Source organism: Cynocephalus volans, chromosome 6, assembly GCF_027409185.1.
Source record: "Cynocephalus volans isolate mCynVol1 chromosome 6, mCynVol1.pri, whole genome shotgun sequence".
NCBI lineage: Eukaryota > Metazoa > Chordata > Mammalia > Dermoptera > Cynocephalidae > Cynocephalus > Cynocephalus volans.
The window spans coordinates 61,413,342-61,432,492 of NC_084465.1; the positions used below are offsets into that span (position 1 = coordinate 61,413,342).

At 37.9% G+C, this 19,151-nt stretch overlaps 1 protein-coding gene across 1 annotated transcript in view; it reads right to left on the reverse strand.

The window, feature by feature from the left end:
- Nucleotides 1–19,151, reverse strand: part of ABCB1 (ATP binding cassette subfamily B member 1) — a 100,627-nt gene that overhangs the window by 37,919 nt on the left and 43,557 nt on the right. Inside the window, exons 8-18 of the mRNA XM_063101044.1 lie at nucleotides 17,126–17,297; nucleotides 14,665–14,778; nucleotides 14,409–14,519; nucleotides 14,107–14,232; nucleotides 13,786–13,989; nucleotides 13,338–13,508; nucleotides 10,176–10,337; nucleotides 8,647–8,823; nucleotides 7,767–7,913; nucleotides 5,254–5,361; nucleotides 1,644–1,721 (exon numbers count right to left, since the gene is read on the reverse strand). Coding sequence (XP_062957114.1) covers nucleotides 1,644–1,721; nucleotides 5,254–5,361; nucleotides 7,767–7,913; nucleotides 8,647–8,823; nucleotides 10,176–10,337; nucleotides 13,338–13,508; nucleotides 13,786–13,989; nucleotides 14,107–14,232; nucleotides 14,409–14,519; nucleotides 14,665–14,778; nucleotides 17,126–17,297 — 1,570 coding nt within the window. The remainder of the gene's footprint in view (nucleotides 1–1,643; nucleotides 1,722–5,253; nucleotides 5,362–7,766; nucleotides 7,914–8,646; nucleotides 8,824–10,175; nucleotides 10,338–13,337; nucleotides 13,509–13,785; nucleotides 13,990–14,106; nucleotides 14,233–14,408; nucleotides 14,520–14,664; nucleotides 14,779–17,125; nucleotides 17,298–19,151) is intronic.

Genomic DNA, 19,151 nt, shown 5'->3' on the forward strand with positions numbered 1-19,151 from the left:
TTTCTTTGTAAAACCACTTATATTTTTGAATACAAAAATACAAAGAAGATTGTGGATTGGAAGTATGAATTTATGTCTGTTACAAATAACTATGATCCCAAAGAAGTTATCTGAACTGGTGATTTGAATTAAAGTAGTATCTAACATTTTTCCTCAAAATATTCAAATAAACAAAGTGCTATAATTCATTATTGCTTGTATCAATTTGCTTTTAATATTCTTAAGAGCTTATTTGTCTCCCCACTGGAATGTAACTTCCTTGAAGACAGGAACCATTCAGGTTTAAATGCCTGAAAATACTTAATACTATGCCTTGTAAGCAGAAGACACTTAAAATATGTTTGCCCTATTTAACAATTTATGGAGAGGACATTACACAAACCATTAGCTCAGTTCAAAAAGTATAATGCATCTAGGAGTTGGCCTGGAGGCTGGTAGGGTAATGGGGTACTTGGTCAGGGACCAAGGTCAGCCTCAAGCCTAAGTGGAATCTCAGTTATAGATATGGTTTGACCTGAGAGTGCAAGGACAGGGTCTCCCACCAAACAGTGCCCTCTCACTCATCAGATTCAGTCCTGGCTTTGTCACTTACTAGCTAGCAATTCCCATAAATATGTCTTCTTTTTAACTGGTGGTGGGAGGAGAGGGAAAAGACTGAGGAACCAAAGACAGCTGGGAAAATGTGAATGTCCTCTAGAACCCCTAACACAGAAAACTGATGCTTCTCAGCCAGAGTTCAAGTATCCCTGGCACATCTAAGATAGCCTTCTAGAGCATCATTTTATTCGATGGCAAGCAACTAGTGACTTTAAAATGTAAAGTTATTAAGTCACGTACAATTTTTTTTTCTTAAGAACCAGTACGGGGATCTTAACCCTTGATTTGGTGTTGTCATGCCCAGCCAGTGAGCAACCGGCTATCGCTATATGGGATCTGAACCTGTGGCCTTGGTGTTATCAGCACCACACTCTCCCGAGTGAGCCATGGGCCGGCCCCACATACAAAATTTTCATGATTATTAAAGAAACGTTCTCCTTTGAACTGGGCTGCTCTGGTTACATTCCCATAATCCCCTATCCCCTCTCCCAAGGAAAACATTCACATATCTGTTAGGGTTTGGAAGGTATGAAATGTGAGAGGCACTCCATTAAGTCATTATCAGCTAGTTAGTAACATTGAAGCTTCAATCAGAATATTGGTCTAGCCCCAGCAAAAAAAAGTGGGCATTGAGGAATGGGCTGAAAAATTTTGATTTGTGGAAAGAAAGGATACACAAGTGTCCTGGGTTTCCCAGGAGAAAGAAGGAAAGAGAGGAAAGGGATGCGGGATGTGGAAGATCACTTCTGCCTCCACTGCCCACAGCTGCTGAGATAAAAGGCTGGAAGTGAATCCACTCCGGAGACTCTGTCTCAAAGCAATCCAATTCCTTGTGCCCAACTGCAGCAAACAGACAGCAATTGCTAAGCCTGCACCTGGGGGTGTTTGGCTGCATCTCTGAGATGAGACCAAGGGATGACCAATACAGGAGCTCAGTCTGAGTAACCTGACAGAATTACTCAGTGTAACCCACTGCCCGAGTCCACGTAGCAGAAGTTGGGGGCTCTATACATCCCAGGGCACAACTCTCGATAGACATGACATACCTGTCTCAGCATGGATCTGAAAACCATGTATCGGAGGCGCTTGGTGAGGATCTCTCCGGCTTTGCCAAACGTGAATCCCTGTGAACAATGAGAACATGTCACACAGAAGACTTGTCAGAGACCCAGCCATCAATTACACAAAAGGAGGGGGACTCCTTGTCATTGCTAAAGCAGGATAACTCAACGAGGTCAGAAAGCCCGACTTCTAGGGCTTGCTGTGTTTCTGTGACATGTGCTACGGTGCAAGATACATTAATGGTGTGGCCAGTTCTGAAACTGACAACTGCCTTTCCTAACTGGCTCACAGGCTGATCAGGGATTTATTAGGAAATGTGTTTCTTTGTCCCCCACTCCCACCCCTACTTTTTTTACCCAGTAAATAGGGGTCTATCACTGAGGAAGCTGATAGTGTAACCAAGGCAGGGGGCACTCTGACAGGGTGGATATATTATGTTTCATCTAAACTGGGACACTTTTGAGAGTGAAAAGGGCTGCCATTAATAATTACACTAGAATCTGAAGTGTAATCTAGGAAAACAGGAATTTACAGTCACCCCAGCCATAAAGGATGCAGAATACAAAGATATCAAATTCACAGTTTTCAAGTTGAAAAAACCCAAAGCCTAAAAGCAAAATAGGTGGGGAAGAAGGCTTGCTGAGAGAGAACTTTCTGCACTGTTGCTCCCCACCCTTTAAGGACAAGCCCTTCTGCGTCTGGGAGGAGGGAACAGAATTACTGGAAAGAGCACAGTGAATGTGAGTGTGCCGCCATGCCAGGCCCCACCAGGGGAGGAAGCGCAATGGAGTCCTCACTGCAGAGGGTTTGGGGATACAGGACCAGGAAGCAGCCACGCTCCCCTTTCTTTCTGGAATGGGAAGTGGCCGTTTACAGATGGGGCTGCCACATAATGGCATGGGGAAGCAGAGTGGACCGGGCTGTATGGTGCCTCAGAAGAGAAGAGGCCCTGAAAACAGCCCCCCAATCTCCTGCAGATTCAGAGAAACAGAGGAGGGCAACCACCTCTTCTCTACACCCCCAAGTAGCATGAGGGACAATACTGGGAGAGGAAAGAAACACATGCAAAGAGTTCAAGTGAAGAAAGAGCCAACTCTTCTATGTGGTCCCTATAAAGGGGTTAGCCAGGTGGACCTTGTAACTGAAGGCCAGATGGGGCCACAGACCCCGCAGGTCACCAGCATGCAGGAGGGCTCCCAGTGTCCTTAGACCATACCCCTCCACACACTGCTGTGAGGCTACATGACCCCTCTGCTAATACAGACGCCAATGCAGGGAGACAGAGGAGAGGGAAAATATCCTAGAGTAATCGAGTTTAAGCCTAAAATTAATAAAGTGCTTAAGTTTGCTTAGAAGTGACCACATTAAAGTTTCTGCTTTTTGACTGAAAGGGATATGACATATCTTGCCCACTGCAGGAATATTACTATTGTTATTTTTGTTGAGAGCTAGCCTTTGTTTAGCACTTCCTCTGACACTGTAATTTACATACATTACGTCATTAAGTCCTTATGACAACTGTAAAATCCCCACTTTACAGAAGAAACTGAGGTTTAGAGAGGCTAATAAGTTGCAGAGGCCACAGTTAGAAGGTGGCAGAGTTGGAACCTGGAGCCAGGTCTATGAGAATCCTAATCAGAATGGGAACCCAGAGCCTGAGCTTTTAATCACCCTCTGAGCTCCCTCCCTATGTTTGTAAAATGAGGGGTTGGGCATTGTGACATCCTCAGGCACTACACTGTCTCTGCACTTCTGAGGACCTATACCTCAGAGTCTTTGTTCTCACTGTAGTTTGCCAGGCAAGCTAGGCCCCAGTCTGCCCAAGCCCCATCCCATTATAAAAGTACTGTTCTAACTTCCTTTGCTTTGCCAATCCAAATTGTCAAAGTTTAAGGGACCAGCTCAAAGCTCACCTCCCTCCAAATTCCTTAACCAACTTCACACTGAGCATCCTGTACCTTCTCCAAGCACCTGTGGTATTAACCGTTGCTATGGCAATCTTGGATGTAGTTAGAGCGTCACATTTATTCAAGTAAGGTCAAATGCCCCAATGAGACTTTAAGTACTGAGTAAAGAAAGAGTCCAGTCTTTTTCCTTTTGCACCTCCTGTAATCTCCAGAACAATATTCTGCTTATTTAAAAAATTAATTACATGCCTACAACATATTAAAGAAAGAAATCTATTCAGAATTTTATCTTAAAAAGTTACATGCGGCTAATCATTGATTCACTTAAGTGATTTGAGTGGTTACTAGTACCTCACACAGGTCTGGGCACTTGATGGCATGATCTCTTTTGATCATCAAGAGGCAAGCACCACAAGATAAGGAACCAACCTAACTGTCCATTGAAGGACGATTGGATAAGGAAAACGTGGTATATACACACCATGGAATAGTACTCAGCCATAAAAAAGAATGAAATTCTCCCATTTGCAACAACGTGGATGAGCTTCAAGAAACTTATGTTGAGTTAAATAAGCAAAGCACAGAGGGATAAATACCATATGTCCTCACTCATAAGTGGGAGCTGAGAGAGAAAGAAGGAAGGAAAAAGACCACAGTAGTGTGTTGGACTTGCAGAGGGAGAGAACATACCTAGGGATACAAAATGGAGTGGGGAAAGGGGGATGGGGAGGGAGGTCAGGGATAGTTGAGGGGATAATTAGGTGGGAGACATGGGGTATAATCACAATTTGTGGTAATAGGCATGCTGCCAGTGTGAATCCGGCTGTTACATCTCAGGCACAAATGGTGACAATTTGCTTTGTACACCATGAATATTCATAACCAATAAAAAATTAAAAATTAAAAAAAAAAGAGGCAGGCACCATTATTTCTGTTTTACAGATAAGGAAACGGAGACTTACACAGTTTAAATTACTTATTTATCCAAGGACACAAAATTAGGAACTGGTGCGACTAGTACTGAAACCTGGGTCTAATATCAACACCCACACTGTCTTACCACACTCAACTTTCACAGCACTTAATTCCCTTGCAATTTCATTTCAGCCAGATGATTCTCAAGCTGTAAAACGTGACTCTTTACAAATGCTTCTTAGAGTTTTTGTTTGAGGACTGACATTCTTCCATCATTAAAAGGGTTTTTTTCTCCTTTAGCAAAAGTTGGGTAAACTCTTCAAACCCTTTTAAAAATCAGTGTGACCTGCTTCTGGGGTTTTGTTTGTTTGTTGTTGTTGCTGTTGCTTTTAGAACACAGAAAGACATTTCTTTGAGTATTTAAATATACTGGCAGTGCTTACATCCAAACATGGTACTCAGGGCTCCACCAATCCCCCTTTTGAGTTTCCACCTTTCATTTCCAATCATCACATTAGATCAAACACTCTGTTCCCTCTGATTTCCTCAATATTCCCAGTTGGGGGAGGTGAGGGTGGGATAAGAAGGGAAGCAAGGGAGTCAGAGTAGGCAAAACATCTTTGTTTAATACATGCCCAAAACACTCGGCTGTTAGTAGCCAAGTTAATAGAGGAGAAATTCTCCTAAAAGGCAAATCACGCGCACGTTTATAAATTCCCCCAGTTGAATAATGATGCATTTCCCAAAATGAATGAAGTAAAAATACATTTACCTGAAGAAAAAATGTAATAAAAGAAATAATTCCAATGATTAGAAACAGTAGTGAAAACAGGTTACTATTCTGTCGTTTTGTATCAGGATCCTCATCTCTTGTAAAAATCTGTGAGAAAATATTTAAACGGTTTTTAGTTCAATCACTGAAGAAACTATTCCGAGTCTGACCCATTTCCCATCTAACACAGTATTTGGGAGGCAGGAGAACCTTACTATACTGGAAATCAGGCTGGCTTCCCTAATGCCAACCTTAAAGGTGTCTACATTCTGCCTCCCTCAGAGACCAAGAATGGGTCTGTCATTCATAAATTGATCCAATGTTTTTCTTCTCACATTCCCTCTTGGAGTAATGAGTACCATCTCTACCACAGAAAGTAGAAATGAGAATAAATACTCTCTTCTTCCCCCGGGGGAGGGGGGAACTGCATTGTAGGGCAATTTGTTGATTTACTATTTGGACATTTCAACTGTCTTGAGGTGCCTGGAGAATATCTGCTGATGTGGTTTTGGTGAACCAGGGAGAGTTGGTCATTCATTCAGCTCAGGCCTTTAAAGAAGAAAGGAGGTCCCTTGAGCCAGCCTTCTTTGTAGGATGGTCAGTTGGAGAGCCCGATGGGAATTACAGCCAGCTGACCTACACCATACATGGAAACCTTTCCAGAGACAGTGAGAGGGCTAACGGAATGTCTTGGGCTCAAGGAACACAGAGAATAATCACTTCACAGGGAAAGAAAATACCCATCTCCCTATGCAGGGGGCCAAAATCAGTCTTGTAAGAAAGCCACATTCCTAACCCAACCCAGACAATTTTATCCTCTGATTAAAAAAAGGGTGGCTTTTAGAAGAGATTAAATCAATTTTTCTTGAAGTCATTCCAACAAAAATAATAGCTAACAATCACTGAATTCTTACTCTGTGCCAAGCATTATTCTAAGCAAGTTCATGTATACTATTCCTTTTTTTCTCACAACCATGTCCTGAAGTTTGTTCCATTATCACTACCATTTTACATAGAAACCGAAGCACACAGAGGTTAATTAGCTTGCTCAAGGTAACACGGCCAGCAAGAAATGACCTAAAGATAATCTTTAGTAATCTGACCAAGGGCCCACTATCTTCATTGAGGCAGATGGCTGGTTGCCTACCCAATATCTAGGAGCTGACATGTCAGCCCTGGATCACCTTCCTCCGGTCTTATTACGTGATGAATGAGAAAAACATAAAATCTGTAAGTTGAGTTTTTGTTACACACAGCCAAACCCATTCCTAACTTACCACCTCCAATTTTTTTCTAATGATGTCACTGTCTACTGCCCTGTCTTCAAGCATGTTAAAATAGGGATCAGCAAACAATGGGCCACCAGTCAAATATTTATCTAATGTTTTAACAGAACACAGCCATGTTCATTTGTTTCCTTCTTGTATATGGTTACTTTTGCACTACAAGGGCAGAGTTGAGTATTTGCAACAGAAACCATATGGCCTGCGAGCCAGAAATACTTATTCCCTTACCCTTTACAGAAAAAGGTTGCTGATCCCTTTCCTAGAACATATGCACCACAGAATCAGATATTTTGTCTCCTTCTCAGTATGTTTTCAGCATCTAGAAATATACCTGGCACAGAGCAAACACTGAAAAAAATTTCTTGGATGAATACATTAAACATGAATATCAGCCTGAAATAAGCTACCCAGACATGGTTAGACTTGAATAGTTCTGCATTTTTTTGTAAAATCAAAAGTTAGCGTTTGGCTTATGCTTCTTGTGGCAACCAATCTCTTTGTCCACAATGTTTTCGGCAGCTATGGCAAGGATGTCCTAAGCTTAATATCTGAACATCTGTCATGAAACACAGAGCATATCTGCCCAGATTGGATCTTTACTGTTGAAAATGCCACCCTTAAAATCAGGTTAACATACAGCAACCTTAACCTTTAGGAAGCCATTCCTTTTGGTTTCGATCTTAGCAAGTGAGACGAAAAGGACATCTTTTAGAGGTAGCATCTAGGACTGCTCATATCCAGGCAAGTGTGTATGTCAGAGAACATTCTTAAGCCAGTCTGACAAAAACACGAGGAACTTTCTACATTGCTGAAATGATGGTTTCTGAAGTTTGCTAAGATGTTGGCAGATATAAAAAAGTCATCTCATTGGTTTTACTGACTATTTCAGGGACAGTGAAGGACAGGCCCTAGGACAGAAACCAACTGCCTAGACAAAGGAAGGTTCACAAAATTAGCTTTCCTATTACAAACTAGACTTCTATTCTTTTTTTTGATGGCTGGCTGGTCCAGGGATCTGAACCCTTGACCTTGGTGTTATCAGCATCATGCTCTAACTGAGCTAACCAGCCAGCCCTTGACTTCTATTCTTACATCTTCAAGCCAGTTAGTTTTATATAAAGGTATGGTTTTTGTGGCTTATGTGTGCTGGTACAAATACAAACAGTCAATTCATTCTTCAGTCAGGACTCACAAATAAATTTTTTAAAAATGGACATAAACACTTACTCCTATAATCTTTGAAAATACTATTGCAAATGCTGGTTGCAAGCCTCCATTTATAATGGCACAAATTACACCAACCACAATATAAGGCCATTCAGTTAAATTCAGCTTCAGAATCCTCCAAAAGGAAACTGGAGGTACATTTTCCACCTAGAAAACACAAAGTTTCACAACAGGCTAGTTAAAAAAGAACTGAAGTGGATTTTATAATGTATAGTTCTTCCATACACACAATTTTTTAAAAATAAATATATCCTATTCTTTTTTTGTTTTTTTTTGTCTTTTTGTGACCGGTAAGGGAATCGCAAGCCTTGGCGTGGTGCCGCCCGCACCGCACTCAGCCAGTGAGTGCACCAGCCATTCCTATATAGGATCTGAACCCGCAGTGGGAGCGCCGCTGCACTCTCCCGAGTGCGCCACGGGGCCGGCCCATATATCCTATTCTTATTCCTTATCAATTGACGGCTATTTAGCTTCACAAAATAGCTGAGACTATGTGACAGTACTTCTTTATTTCTTAAGAAATGAATGGTGTTTCCACAAACATTTAACTCTTATCTGGCATTCAGAACATGACAAGAGTATTTACAAGTAAGGATAAACAGAATAGAAATTTTGATATTTGAAGACCCATTATAATTTCTTTACATTATAAATTCTAATTCTAAAAATCTTGTCCTATAAATCTTCGTTCTTAAATTCTAAACTGGTTCTAAAATGTTGACATTTTGGTTTGTGGAACACTCTGGAGGATAGAATAGGAGGATTCTAGATAACTCTGTCTTGTCCCCACTCCTACCCCAGCCAGCCCCAGTCCACTAAACTGAGGGAGATATGGTGGGAGCGTTTAAAACGTGAAAGTGTACACCCTCCTCCTCCGTACCAGGGCCTCTTTTGTACTAAGCTTTCTGTCTTGGCCTTCTGGTCTATGGATACTCCTGCGAGTTGATCTTCTTCTTATTAGACTGGATCCCAAATGTTTTGAAGACGTTTCCAAGGCATCAATTTCACTTTTGGATTCACCAGCTGGATTTTCGAATTCAAATTCATTTCCTCCTGTCTAAAATAATTGAGAAATATGCATAAGCTGGTTAGGCTCAGTTAATCAATGAAAACTAATCACTGAACATCAGCTATCAAGGAAAACATTCATTTTTAAGTGATTACAAGAAAGGATAAGGTTAAACTGCTGTATCTTTTCTTTTTGTGATATATTTGGATATGAAAACTACTAAATAAAAAGTATTCCCATTGAATATGCTGAAATAATTTCCATTCCATTCCACATATCTTATCTTGTCATGTCCTTTTTGTGGGTGTTTCGCTCAATCAAGTTTGCTTTGGATCACTGCTGTCAAGAGAAATATGGTGCAAGCCACACTGTGAACCACATTTGTCATTTAAAATTTTCTAGTACTCACATTAAAAAATGTAAAAAAGATAAAATTTTAATTGTATATTTTATTTAACCTAAGATATCCAAGGTATTGTTGATATTCAATGACATTATCATTTCAACATGTAATAAATATAAAAAATGACTGAGGTATTTTTTCTTCTTTTTTTTATTGTGGTAAAATATATATAACATAAGGTTTACCATTTTAAGCATTTTTAAACATATAATTGAATGGATTTAATTACATTCACAATGTTGTGTGACCACCGCCTCTATTTCCAAAACTTTTTTGTCACCCTAAACACAAACTTTGTACCCATTAAGCAGTGACTTCTCATTATTCCTTCCCCCCAGTTTCTGGTAATTTCTAATCTACTTCTTTCTCTGAAATTTTTTTCTTTTTTCTTTATTTATTTTTCTTAATTGACCTCTGATAATTGTATATATTTATGGAGTACATATTACTCATTAATGTCATATTTATATATATGTATACAGTGTGTAATGATCATATCAGGTAATTAGCATATTCATAAATCATTTGTCACCTCTTTGTGCAGGAACATTCAAAATTCTCTCAACTAGCTACTTGAAGTTATACAGTAATTTGTTGTTGATTGTAGTTTCTCCATATTTCTATAGACTAGATCTTATTCTTCATATTTCATTGAGATATTTTGCATTCTTTTTTTGTACTAAGCCTCCAGAATCTGGTGTACATTTCTTACTACATTTCAATTTAGACTATCCACTGTTCAAATGCTCAGTAGCCACATGTGGCTAATGGGATAGCTCACCATTAAACATTCTTAAACTTTTCTCAAATTATCCTTTTTCGTTTTCCCTCAATTCAAGAGGAAAAAAAATATCTAAAACACTGGTCTAATCCTGAATTCCCCAAGTACTTTTTCCTGATTTTCAAGATAATCAAATAATATTTAAATTTAGTATTAACATAGCAAAATCAGTTTATCACTGAGATAATCTGGGAAAATTCTAGAGTTAAACTATACCTGCATTGTGACAAGTTTGAAGTAAACACCTTTCTCTTTCATGAGTTCATCATGATTTCCTGTCTCCACAATGACTCCATCATCAAAACCAGCAATGACATCAGCATTACGAACTGTAGACAAACGATGAGCTATCACAATGGTTGTCCGGCCTTTTCTGGCCTAAAGAGAGAGAAATGTGGTTTTTGACTACATTAACAATTAAATACAAAAATTTATTTATTCAACTTATGTTTACTGAATACCAATGCTTTGGACCTTGTAACACCATCAAAGCTATAGAAGACAGTCTCTGACTTGAATAAACTTATGGTCAATTGGAAATGGTTTTAAATGATGTTTTATTACAATAAATACAAACACAAATTTAAGATTTACATATTAATATTATGTAAGCCTCTAAGTATTTTACTTAATCTCTATCAGCCTAAATTTGTAGTAATAATCAGGGACTCACACAAAGTAAAAAAGCCCTATAGCCCAGGCATTGGCCAACCAAAACAAACACAGGCCAGTGGCCTGTACTGTTACAGTAGTCCCCCCTTATCCGCAATTTTACTTTCTGCAGTTTCAGTTATCCCATCAAACATGCTTCAAAAATCAAATGGAAAATTCCATAAATAAACAATTCATAACTTTTAAATTGCACACCATTCTAAGTTGCATGATGAAATCCCGTGCCGTCCTGCCCAGGATGTGAATCATCCCTTTGTCCAGCGTATCCATGCTGACTATACTACCTGTCCCTTAGACACCTGGTAGCTGTCTGAGTTACCAGATCACCTGTCATGATACCACAGTGCTTGTGTTCAAGTAACCCTTATTTTACTTCATAATGACCCCAAAGCCCAAGAGTAGTGATACTGGGGGCAGAGGGAAAAAAAAGAGTAGTGATGCTAGCAATTTGGATATGCCAAAAAGAAGCCTTAAAGTGCTTCCTATAAGCGAAAAGGTAAAAGTTCTCAACTTAATAAAGGAAGAAAAAACTCATGCTGACGTTGCTAAGATCTATGGTAAGAACGAATCTTCTATCTGAGAAATTGTAAAGAAGGAAAAAGAAATTCGTGCTAGCTTTTCTGTTGCACCTCAAACTGCAAAAGTTATGGCCACAGTGCATGATAAGGGCTTAGTTAAGATGGAAAGTGCATTAAATTCGTGGGTGGAAGACATGAACAGAAAAGTGGTCCTATTTACAGCAATTGGGTTCCCTACCATGCAAGGTTTCAGGCATCCACTGGGAGTCTTGAAACATACTCCCTGTGGATAAGGGGGACTACCGTATATAACAGCTAGTGATCAGCCCTAGGAATTATAATGCCCTATCTCACAGGATCACCACCTGGATGATCAAGACAGACAATAAATGTGAAGCAGCAAAGTCCAGACTTCAACATCACATTGACTTAACTCACAACTTGGTTCTGCCATTTATGAATTCCAGGATTTTATCCAAGTCTTTTAATCTGTGAGAGGCTCACTTTATTCTTATGTAAAATGGGGATAATAATAGTACTTACTTCTGAAGTTGTTGTGATAATAAAATAATGTACATAAAGCACTTAGTACTGTGACTTATACATAGTAAGTGCTTAATAAATAATACTAATTCCCAGGTAGGAGCAAATTACGGAAAAATCAAAGAGCTATGTAAGTGTTTTTAAATGCCCAATCTCGTTTTTAGTTCAATATGGAAAAGAGCCAGACAATTAGAACTTGTCTGAGATTTCTTTAACCTCTGTAACTTTCCCAGTGCTTATGATTTTTGTTACTCTGTTTCTCTTCAGAAACTAGCAATAAAATTCTCAAAACAAACACACAAAGATATCAGGATCAATTTAAAAAACAGAAGTGGAAAACCCTGAGAAGAAAAAATTATATATGAAATACATGGAGAAAATTAGGTGGTAGTAACTAGAAAGTAGAGATGACAGTAGATCAGTTCTTTGGATGTTTTTGAGAAAAGGGGGCAGGTGGAATTCCCCCAAAATGTACTTATACTCTAAAGAAAAAATACTTTTAAATACAACCTTTAAAATTGTTTTTATTTACAATTTAATACATAGTTCCAGAGTTCGTAGAATAATAAGGAAACACAGATAAGGCAAAACAATTAGAAAACACAGACGTGAAATCACAGATAAGCAAAGTGAAGGGGAAGTAAAAGCAACCCAATCCCACCTGCCTCTATTTTGGTTCACAGAATGTTTAGTACACTGCTTTTTCCTTCCTTAACAATTTTTTGGGGCAGGGGCAGCTAGCTGGTACAGGGATGTGAACCTGTGACCTTGGTGTTATAAGGCTATACTCTAACCAACTGAGCTAACTGGCCAGCCCTAACTCCCTCAACAATCTATTAAGCACATTGACAGGATGTTTAAAGAAACATAGTGTTGCTTTATGAGAGAGGGGGAGAGTTGAAACAAATATGGGTTCACCTTTGAATTTTACTACATCTCAACTCAGCACCTTTGGTTAAAAGGTCTCTTTATTCCCTGTCCTCACACAGATAGCTGGTTACCATTATATGCTGGAGACCAAGCACACAGTGCCTGGCACAGAGTGAGCTCTCAAATCTTATTTGGTGAATGAGTCATATGGACTCAAGAACTGCAGGAAGGTCAAACTCTGTTGATAGTCAAAGATGTTTCATGGCTCAGGAAGATTTCCAATACCATAGGTTCTCTGCCCCTCTTGTGGGGTAAAGAAGTTTCTCATTTCCCGTAGAGTCTTCAAGAGGCAATTAACATCTTGGAAATTAAATGTGAACCTTCAGACTGTATTTTCCTCTTGTTGACAATATTCCATACTATCAAAATCTAAATAATAGGGTCATCCCTACAGATAAGTTTTCAAGATCACAATGAAGACCAATTTTCATTTGCTTGTATATTTCTCATAGTTTAATTTAAAAGATGTGCCAGCGTCTTTAGATAAAAATTTAGTATCACTTAAAAAAAACCCAGAGAAATAAACAGAAGTTGAATAGGCAGATAAACAAACAGAAAAAGACTTCAAAAAGACAGATGCTTTTATTTAAATTGCTAAAGAAATCACCTAGAAGCTATCAGAAATTTCCTTTCCTAAGACCAATATTAAGAACAATTAGCAGTGGGATGTTCTCATCCTTACAAGTCAGGATGCTTTGAACTAAGGCTCACAGACCTTATCTAGAGCCACCTGAACCACTGCTTCACTTTCTGTGTCCAGGGCTGATGTGGCCTCGTCCAGCAGGAGGATCTTGGGGTTGCGGACCAAGGCTCGTGCGATGGCAATTCGCTGTTTCTGTCCGCCACTCAGCTGGGCCCCTCTCTCTCCAACCAGGGTGTCAAATTTCTACAACACAAAAAATATAGGAGGATTTAAGACGAAAAACAAAACACCCTATCTCAGCTCACATTTTAAATTGGTAAGTAATCCCATAAAAATCCCAATTAAAAAAAAATACATCTAGTAGTTAACTCTGCTAGCAAGAGCTTTAAAATCTGATGTAGTCTTGATTTCTCTTCTTAGAAGCTTCCTTCAATTTATAGTACTGTCTTAACTTCCTACGTATTAGCCCAGTATTTTATACTTTGCACTCATAGGATAAAAAAGGTCAAGAACAACTTACATGAGGCAGTTTCATGATAAAGTCATAGGCATTGGCTTCCTTGACAGCTTTCTCAATCTCATCCATGGTGACATTTTCACGGCCATAGCGAATGTTTTCAGCTACCGTGGTGGCAAACAACACAGGTTCCTGACTCACCACACCGATAATTTCCCGCAGATACCTTACATTTATGGTCCTGATGTCCTGTCCATCGATATCGACCTAAAATAAAAAGTAAATGTGATTTGCATACATTTGCAATGGAAATGACAGTATCAGAATGATCTGTAATGGTAACTGGGATTGCTGCAGTGTTTAGATCAGCATGAGTCATCTCACCACGCCCTCTGTGGGGTCATAGAGCCTCTGTATCAGCTGGACTGTTGTGCTTTTCCCACAGCCACTGTTCCCAACGAGGGCCACTGTCTGCCCATTCTGCACTTTCAGGTTGAGCCCCTTCAAGACCTACCAGGACAAAGTGAGAAATGAACACAGATACAGGGTTTAAAAGCAAAAACTGACAGTTCAGGTTCAATACTAGGTTTAAACATACATTTTTTTTTACAATCTCTAAAGGAAAATATCAGAAACTCTTTATCTAATAGATTGTGTAATCATTGATTAATTATTTATTATTGTACCTTAACTTCTTTTCGAGATGGGTAACTGAAGTGAACATTTCTGAATTCCAAATTTCCCTTAATATTATCTGGTTTGTGCCCATTCTTCGAATAGCTGTCAATGCTTGGCTTCTAAACAGAATAAAATTTTAGGTGATTACTAGGTTACTATTACTACTTTTAGTGACATCTTGTGGAGAACTGGATAAAGTGATAAAGAATTGACTCAACTGGAAAATTTTTTAACTAGATGGATAAATGGCCATCTCAGACTTACATTATCAATTATCTTGAAGATTTCATAAGCTGCTCCTCTTGCGTTTGCAAACGCTTCAATGCTTGGAGATGCTTGTCCAACACTAAAAGCCCCAATTAATACAGAAAAGAAGATCTGAGGAATGTGAAGGAAAACCATCGAGTTACTTAGATTGTGTTTAGTACAGTTTCTTTCATAATTCCTCTTTCTTCTTCTAACACACCTAATTAAATTTTAAAATGGCAAGGCAACATATAAATACTGGATGTTAAAATATTTTAAAAGTTTATAGCTAAGAGTAAATTTCAACTGTATCACCACAAAAAATGTTAAGTGAGGTCATCGATATGTTAATTAGCTTGACTTAATCACTCCACATTGTATACATATATCAAAACATTACATTATACTTTTAAAAGTAACTGTAAAAAAATTTTTACAGTTGTTATTTACATTATTTTTAATTGACAAATCATAATAGTATTACATTTGTCAATTAAAAATAATATAAATAAAAAATGTAAAAAAGATTTTTAAGTTTACTTTTCAGTTTAGAGAGCAGAATTAGTCTCACTTACTCATTGAAACAATGATATAAGTTCTACAAACCAGAATATTATAATATAATATTTTTATATTCCTTCAATGGCTAAGAATTTTTACCTAGATCATCAGCAGGGGAAAGAGGAAACAAACCCAGGTCCGGATTCCAGATTAGTATTAACTGGCTATGTGCATTTAGGACATTCTCTTAGAATCCCTGGGCTTCAATTTCTTCATTTGCAAAAACAGGTAAGATTCTTTCCACTCTCCCTCCCCAGCAATGTTAGAGATGTTGTATCAGATCAAACAGTGTATGTGAAAATATTTTGTAAATCATAAAGCACACACACCTACAGGCATGATTCTTGATCAGGTTAAGTCTTTATTTTTCTCCTTTCAGACTGTGTTCTCTCTGAGGTCTGATAAACAGGTTTTGGGGTTTTATTGTTCTGTACAAATCCGTTTCTCTTTTTTTTTTTTTTGGCAGCTGGCCAGTATGGGGATCCTAACCCTTTGACCTTGGTGTTATAACACCACGCTCTAGCCAACTGAGCTAACCAGCTGGCCCCAAATCAGTTTCTTATTGATAAAGATTTTGTTTCTCTTTAGGGTTGAAGAAACTAATGTCACTATTTGTTTATTTCTAAACCACACAGGAATTATGTTGTATAATAACTTACAAAGAAGGAACTTTCTAAGTGATTCTATATTCATCATCTCAATTAGTCCCTACAGCAACACTAAAAGTTAGGGCACACTATTCCTGTCATGTCCATTTAGCAGAAGAGGTAACAGAGGCTTGAAAAGTTTAGGTGGCTGTCCCTAAATCACATAGCTAATAAGTGGCACAGACAGAATTTGAACCACATTCAGTCTGATATCACATCCTACACTCACTATTCTTTTTTTTTTTCTTTTTTAAAAAAGATGACCGGTAAGGGGATCTTAACCCTTGACTTGGTGTTATCAGCACCACACTTTCCTAAGTGAGCCACGGGCCGGCCCAACACTCACTATTCTAAATGCCTCCAGTTTGTGAGGCAGATTTGGGTTTAGTGAACACTGGTTTAAAATGCTTATCTACCTCACAATATTAAGCAGAATACATTTCTTACCACAACCTAGGCTCACCCTCAGCATCACTATCCTAAAAAATCTTTTTGGTAAAAACTATTCCTGATCAAACAACTCACAAATGTTGAATGAGGCAACAATCTGACAAAACAAGAGAGACAATTATAACATCCCTATCACAAATCTGGTTCCTGAGAAAGGGAATACTTTTAAGGGACTCAAAAAAATATGGTCTCTCATTAACTCAATATTTTTGTGCTTGGCCTATGAAAACTGAGTAACTTTTTTATCAGCCTGTACTTTATTACATCAAGATATAGATGAAGCTTGGTTTGCAAAGTATTTCATTGTCTTTAAATAAAAGAGGATAATATTAAATGGCAAGCCTTCTGTGCTTGTACAAAGGTCTATAATGCAGAAAACTTCAAAACAAAATATTCTTTCAGTAAGAGTAACAATTTATGCTTCCATAAATTTGTAAGGTAGATTAGCTGTTATTCAAAAGAATTTGAAAACAAGTTAAACTGTGTATTTTTGCCATTTGTTGTTGTGAGTAGTAAATCAGAAATTAAAAGCGAAGTTTGGCCAAAGAAATAATTTCAACAAATGAAAGTTAATGCTATGAAGATTGGTAGTGTTAATATTATTTAGGCTACAGGAGAAATTGTGTGAGAGATCTACAAAAAACACAAGAAAACTGGCTGTTGGATGCATCTAATTCCTTTCTGCTTTTTAATCTAGTAGTGCATGTTTCTCTGTAGTATTCAATAGTTGTTCAAAATATATTCTTCTAAAGTCAAGCCAACCTCACTTGATTCATTGACATTTATAATAATGATTTATCTCTTAATATAACATCACTTACAGTGAGTACTTGTCCAATAGAATATTCATTTGAGAGGACCAAGGAGGTCCCATACCAGAATGCCAGAGCATATGACGCATAGATCAGCAGGAAAGCAGCACCTATAGAAATGTTGGCTGTAACAGCTTTCTTTATCCCAATTCTTTTAGCTTCTTCTAAATTTTTGTTGTACCTTAGAAAAAGAACAAAAATTATCACATATACTCATAAATCTTATGACATGTGTCAATGTAGTACAATGACAACTGAGTAGTTCGAATGTGCCCAGCCCTGTGGAATACATGTATTTTTTCCTTTTGCCCATACATTGACCTTATGATATTAATACTATTTTATTCCCTCCTTGTAGAAGAGGAAACTGAGGCTTATCGAGATATTTGTGTGAGAGTCTTCCAAAAAATTTCCTTCTCTGGACTTAGCAGTAGTGAAATAAGTCAAGAAATATTTAGCAAACTTCTAGAACCTGTATTGTTTCATACACAAGACAAAACAGAAGCCATGAAAACACTTGTGTTTTCCTTCAAAATCTGCATGTCTCTTTAATTAATTAATAAAATGGAGATAAAATGCTAGAAAGTGCTAAACACAAGTAAGTCATTTAAATCTCTGAACCTTAAGGAAGCTTTGGAGACAGCAGAAAGACCAATGGAGAAGTTATAGATGTGACAGCATTTTGAGAATTTTAAATTGCTTTGTAACACTTTTTACACTTAAATAAGCTGTACAATTTATCTCATTTCCATAGACATTTAAAAAATCACTGACCTGCAACAATTATTTCACTTCAAAGTATATAAGAGCCCATCACTATTTATCAATGTTCTCTTCCTTTACCCTTACTCTATATTGCCTAAGTATCCTTCCCTCTGTTGATGCTTCCCGACATTTGTCCTGTCATGCTGCTCACTGCTGGAGTAAGGGGTTCTAGCCTGGTGTATTGGGCCACCTAAGGCCTTCTGGCTGCCTCAAGGGCTGAGAAAACCAAAATCTCAGCACATCGATAACCTTGTAACCTACTCACTGCATAAAGGACTATCCTACATTAGCCAAACTTGGAGAACAAACATTAATACTTCTTAGAGAAAATATAGGGAATTACAAAGAGGGCAAAAACAAGCAAGAAAATAAAAAAACCCCAAAACAATGTTGGAGTCCACGGACAGATTTTCTTTCTCCAGTTCTAATGACTTAAAGCTTGTTTCCAAATGATAATTCGAGTACTTTTTAAACCTTTGGAGAGTGGTCAATTTCTGATGTTAAAGCTAAAGGAGATGGTGTCTCTAACTTTACCTTCATTTGAAAGGAACACTGCAGACTATCCTGCTTAGAAGAGTGACGTGGAGATAAGCTAGTGGGGCCAAGATTTAAAGAAAAAGAAGGAACTTTGAAATACAGAAACAAGGTAAAATTATTAAAGCAATAGGATAGATTATAATTGAGCCTTAAATCTGTCTTTATCCTCTTAATCACAACTCCTTGAAGAACCTAAAGCACTGCTTGCAGAAAGAGGGAGCTTATAATTGTAGAAATAAAAGAACTTACTTCCATATAGAATTCATATTTTGAGTCTTTGATCCATACAATACATGACTATATAAATATGATATAGTATTACGTTAATTTTCTTTGGAGGATCCATTCCATTAGTAAGTGCAGCAGAGTTCAGGCCTGCCCAGACATTAGCATGCATTTTCTCTTGTCTTCATGACTACTTTTCAAACTAGCAACTGTACCACAGTCACAAAAGCATATATATGAAATTTACATGAAAAGAGGTCCACTAAAAACCAAATTTAAACAGAACTTTTTAGTGATAAAATATGAATACATTATAGAGTTTCTACCCTCTAAAATGCAAATCCCCAACTTGCCAGTTATAATCCTGACCAAAAAAGTATTTTTGATGGACATGTTTCAATGGTTGATACAAAAAGTTCATGGAAAAATTTATATTGTCTTTCAATGGTATTTTCCATGAACTTTTTGAAGTACCCTCATGCATGTGTGTGTGTATATGTACATATCC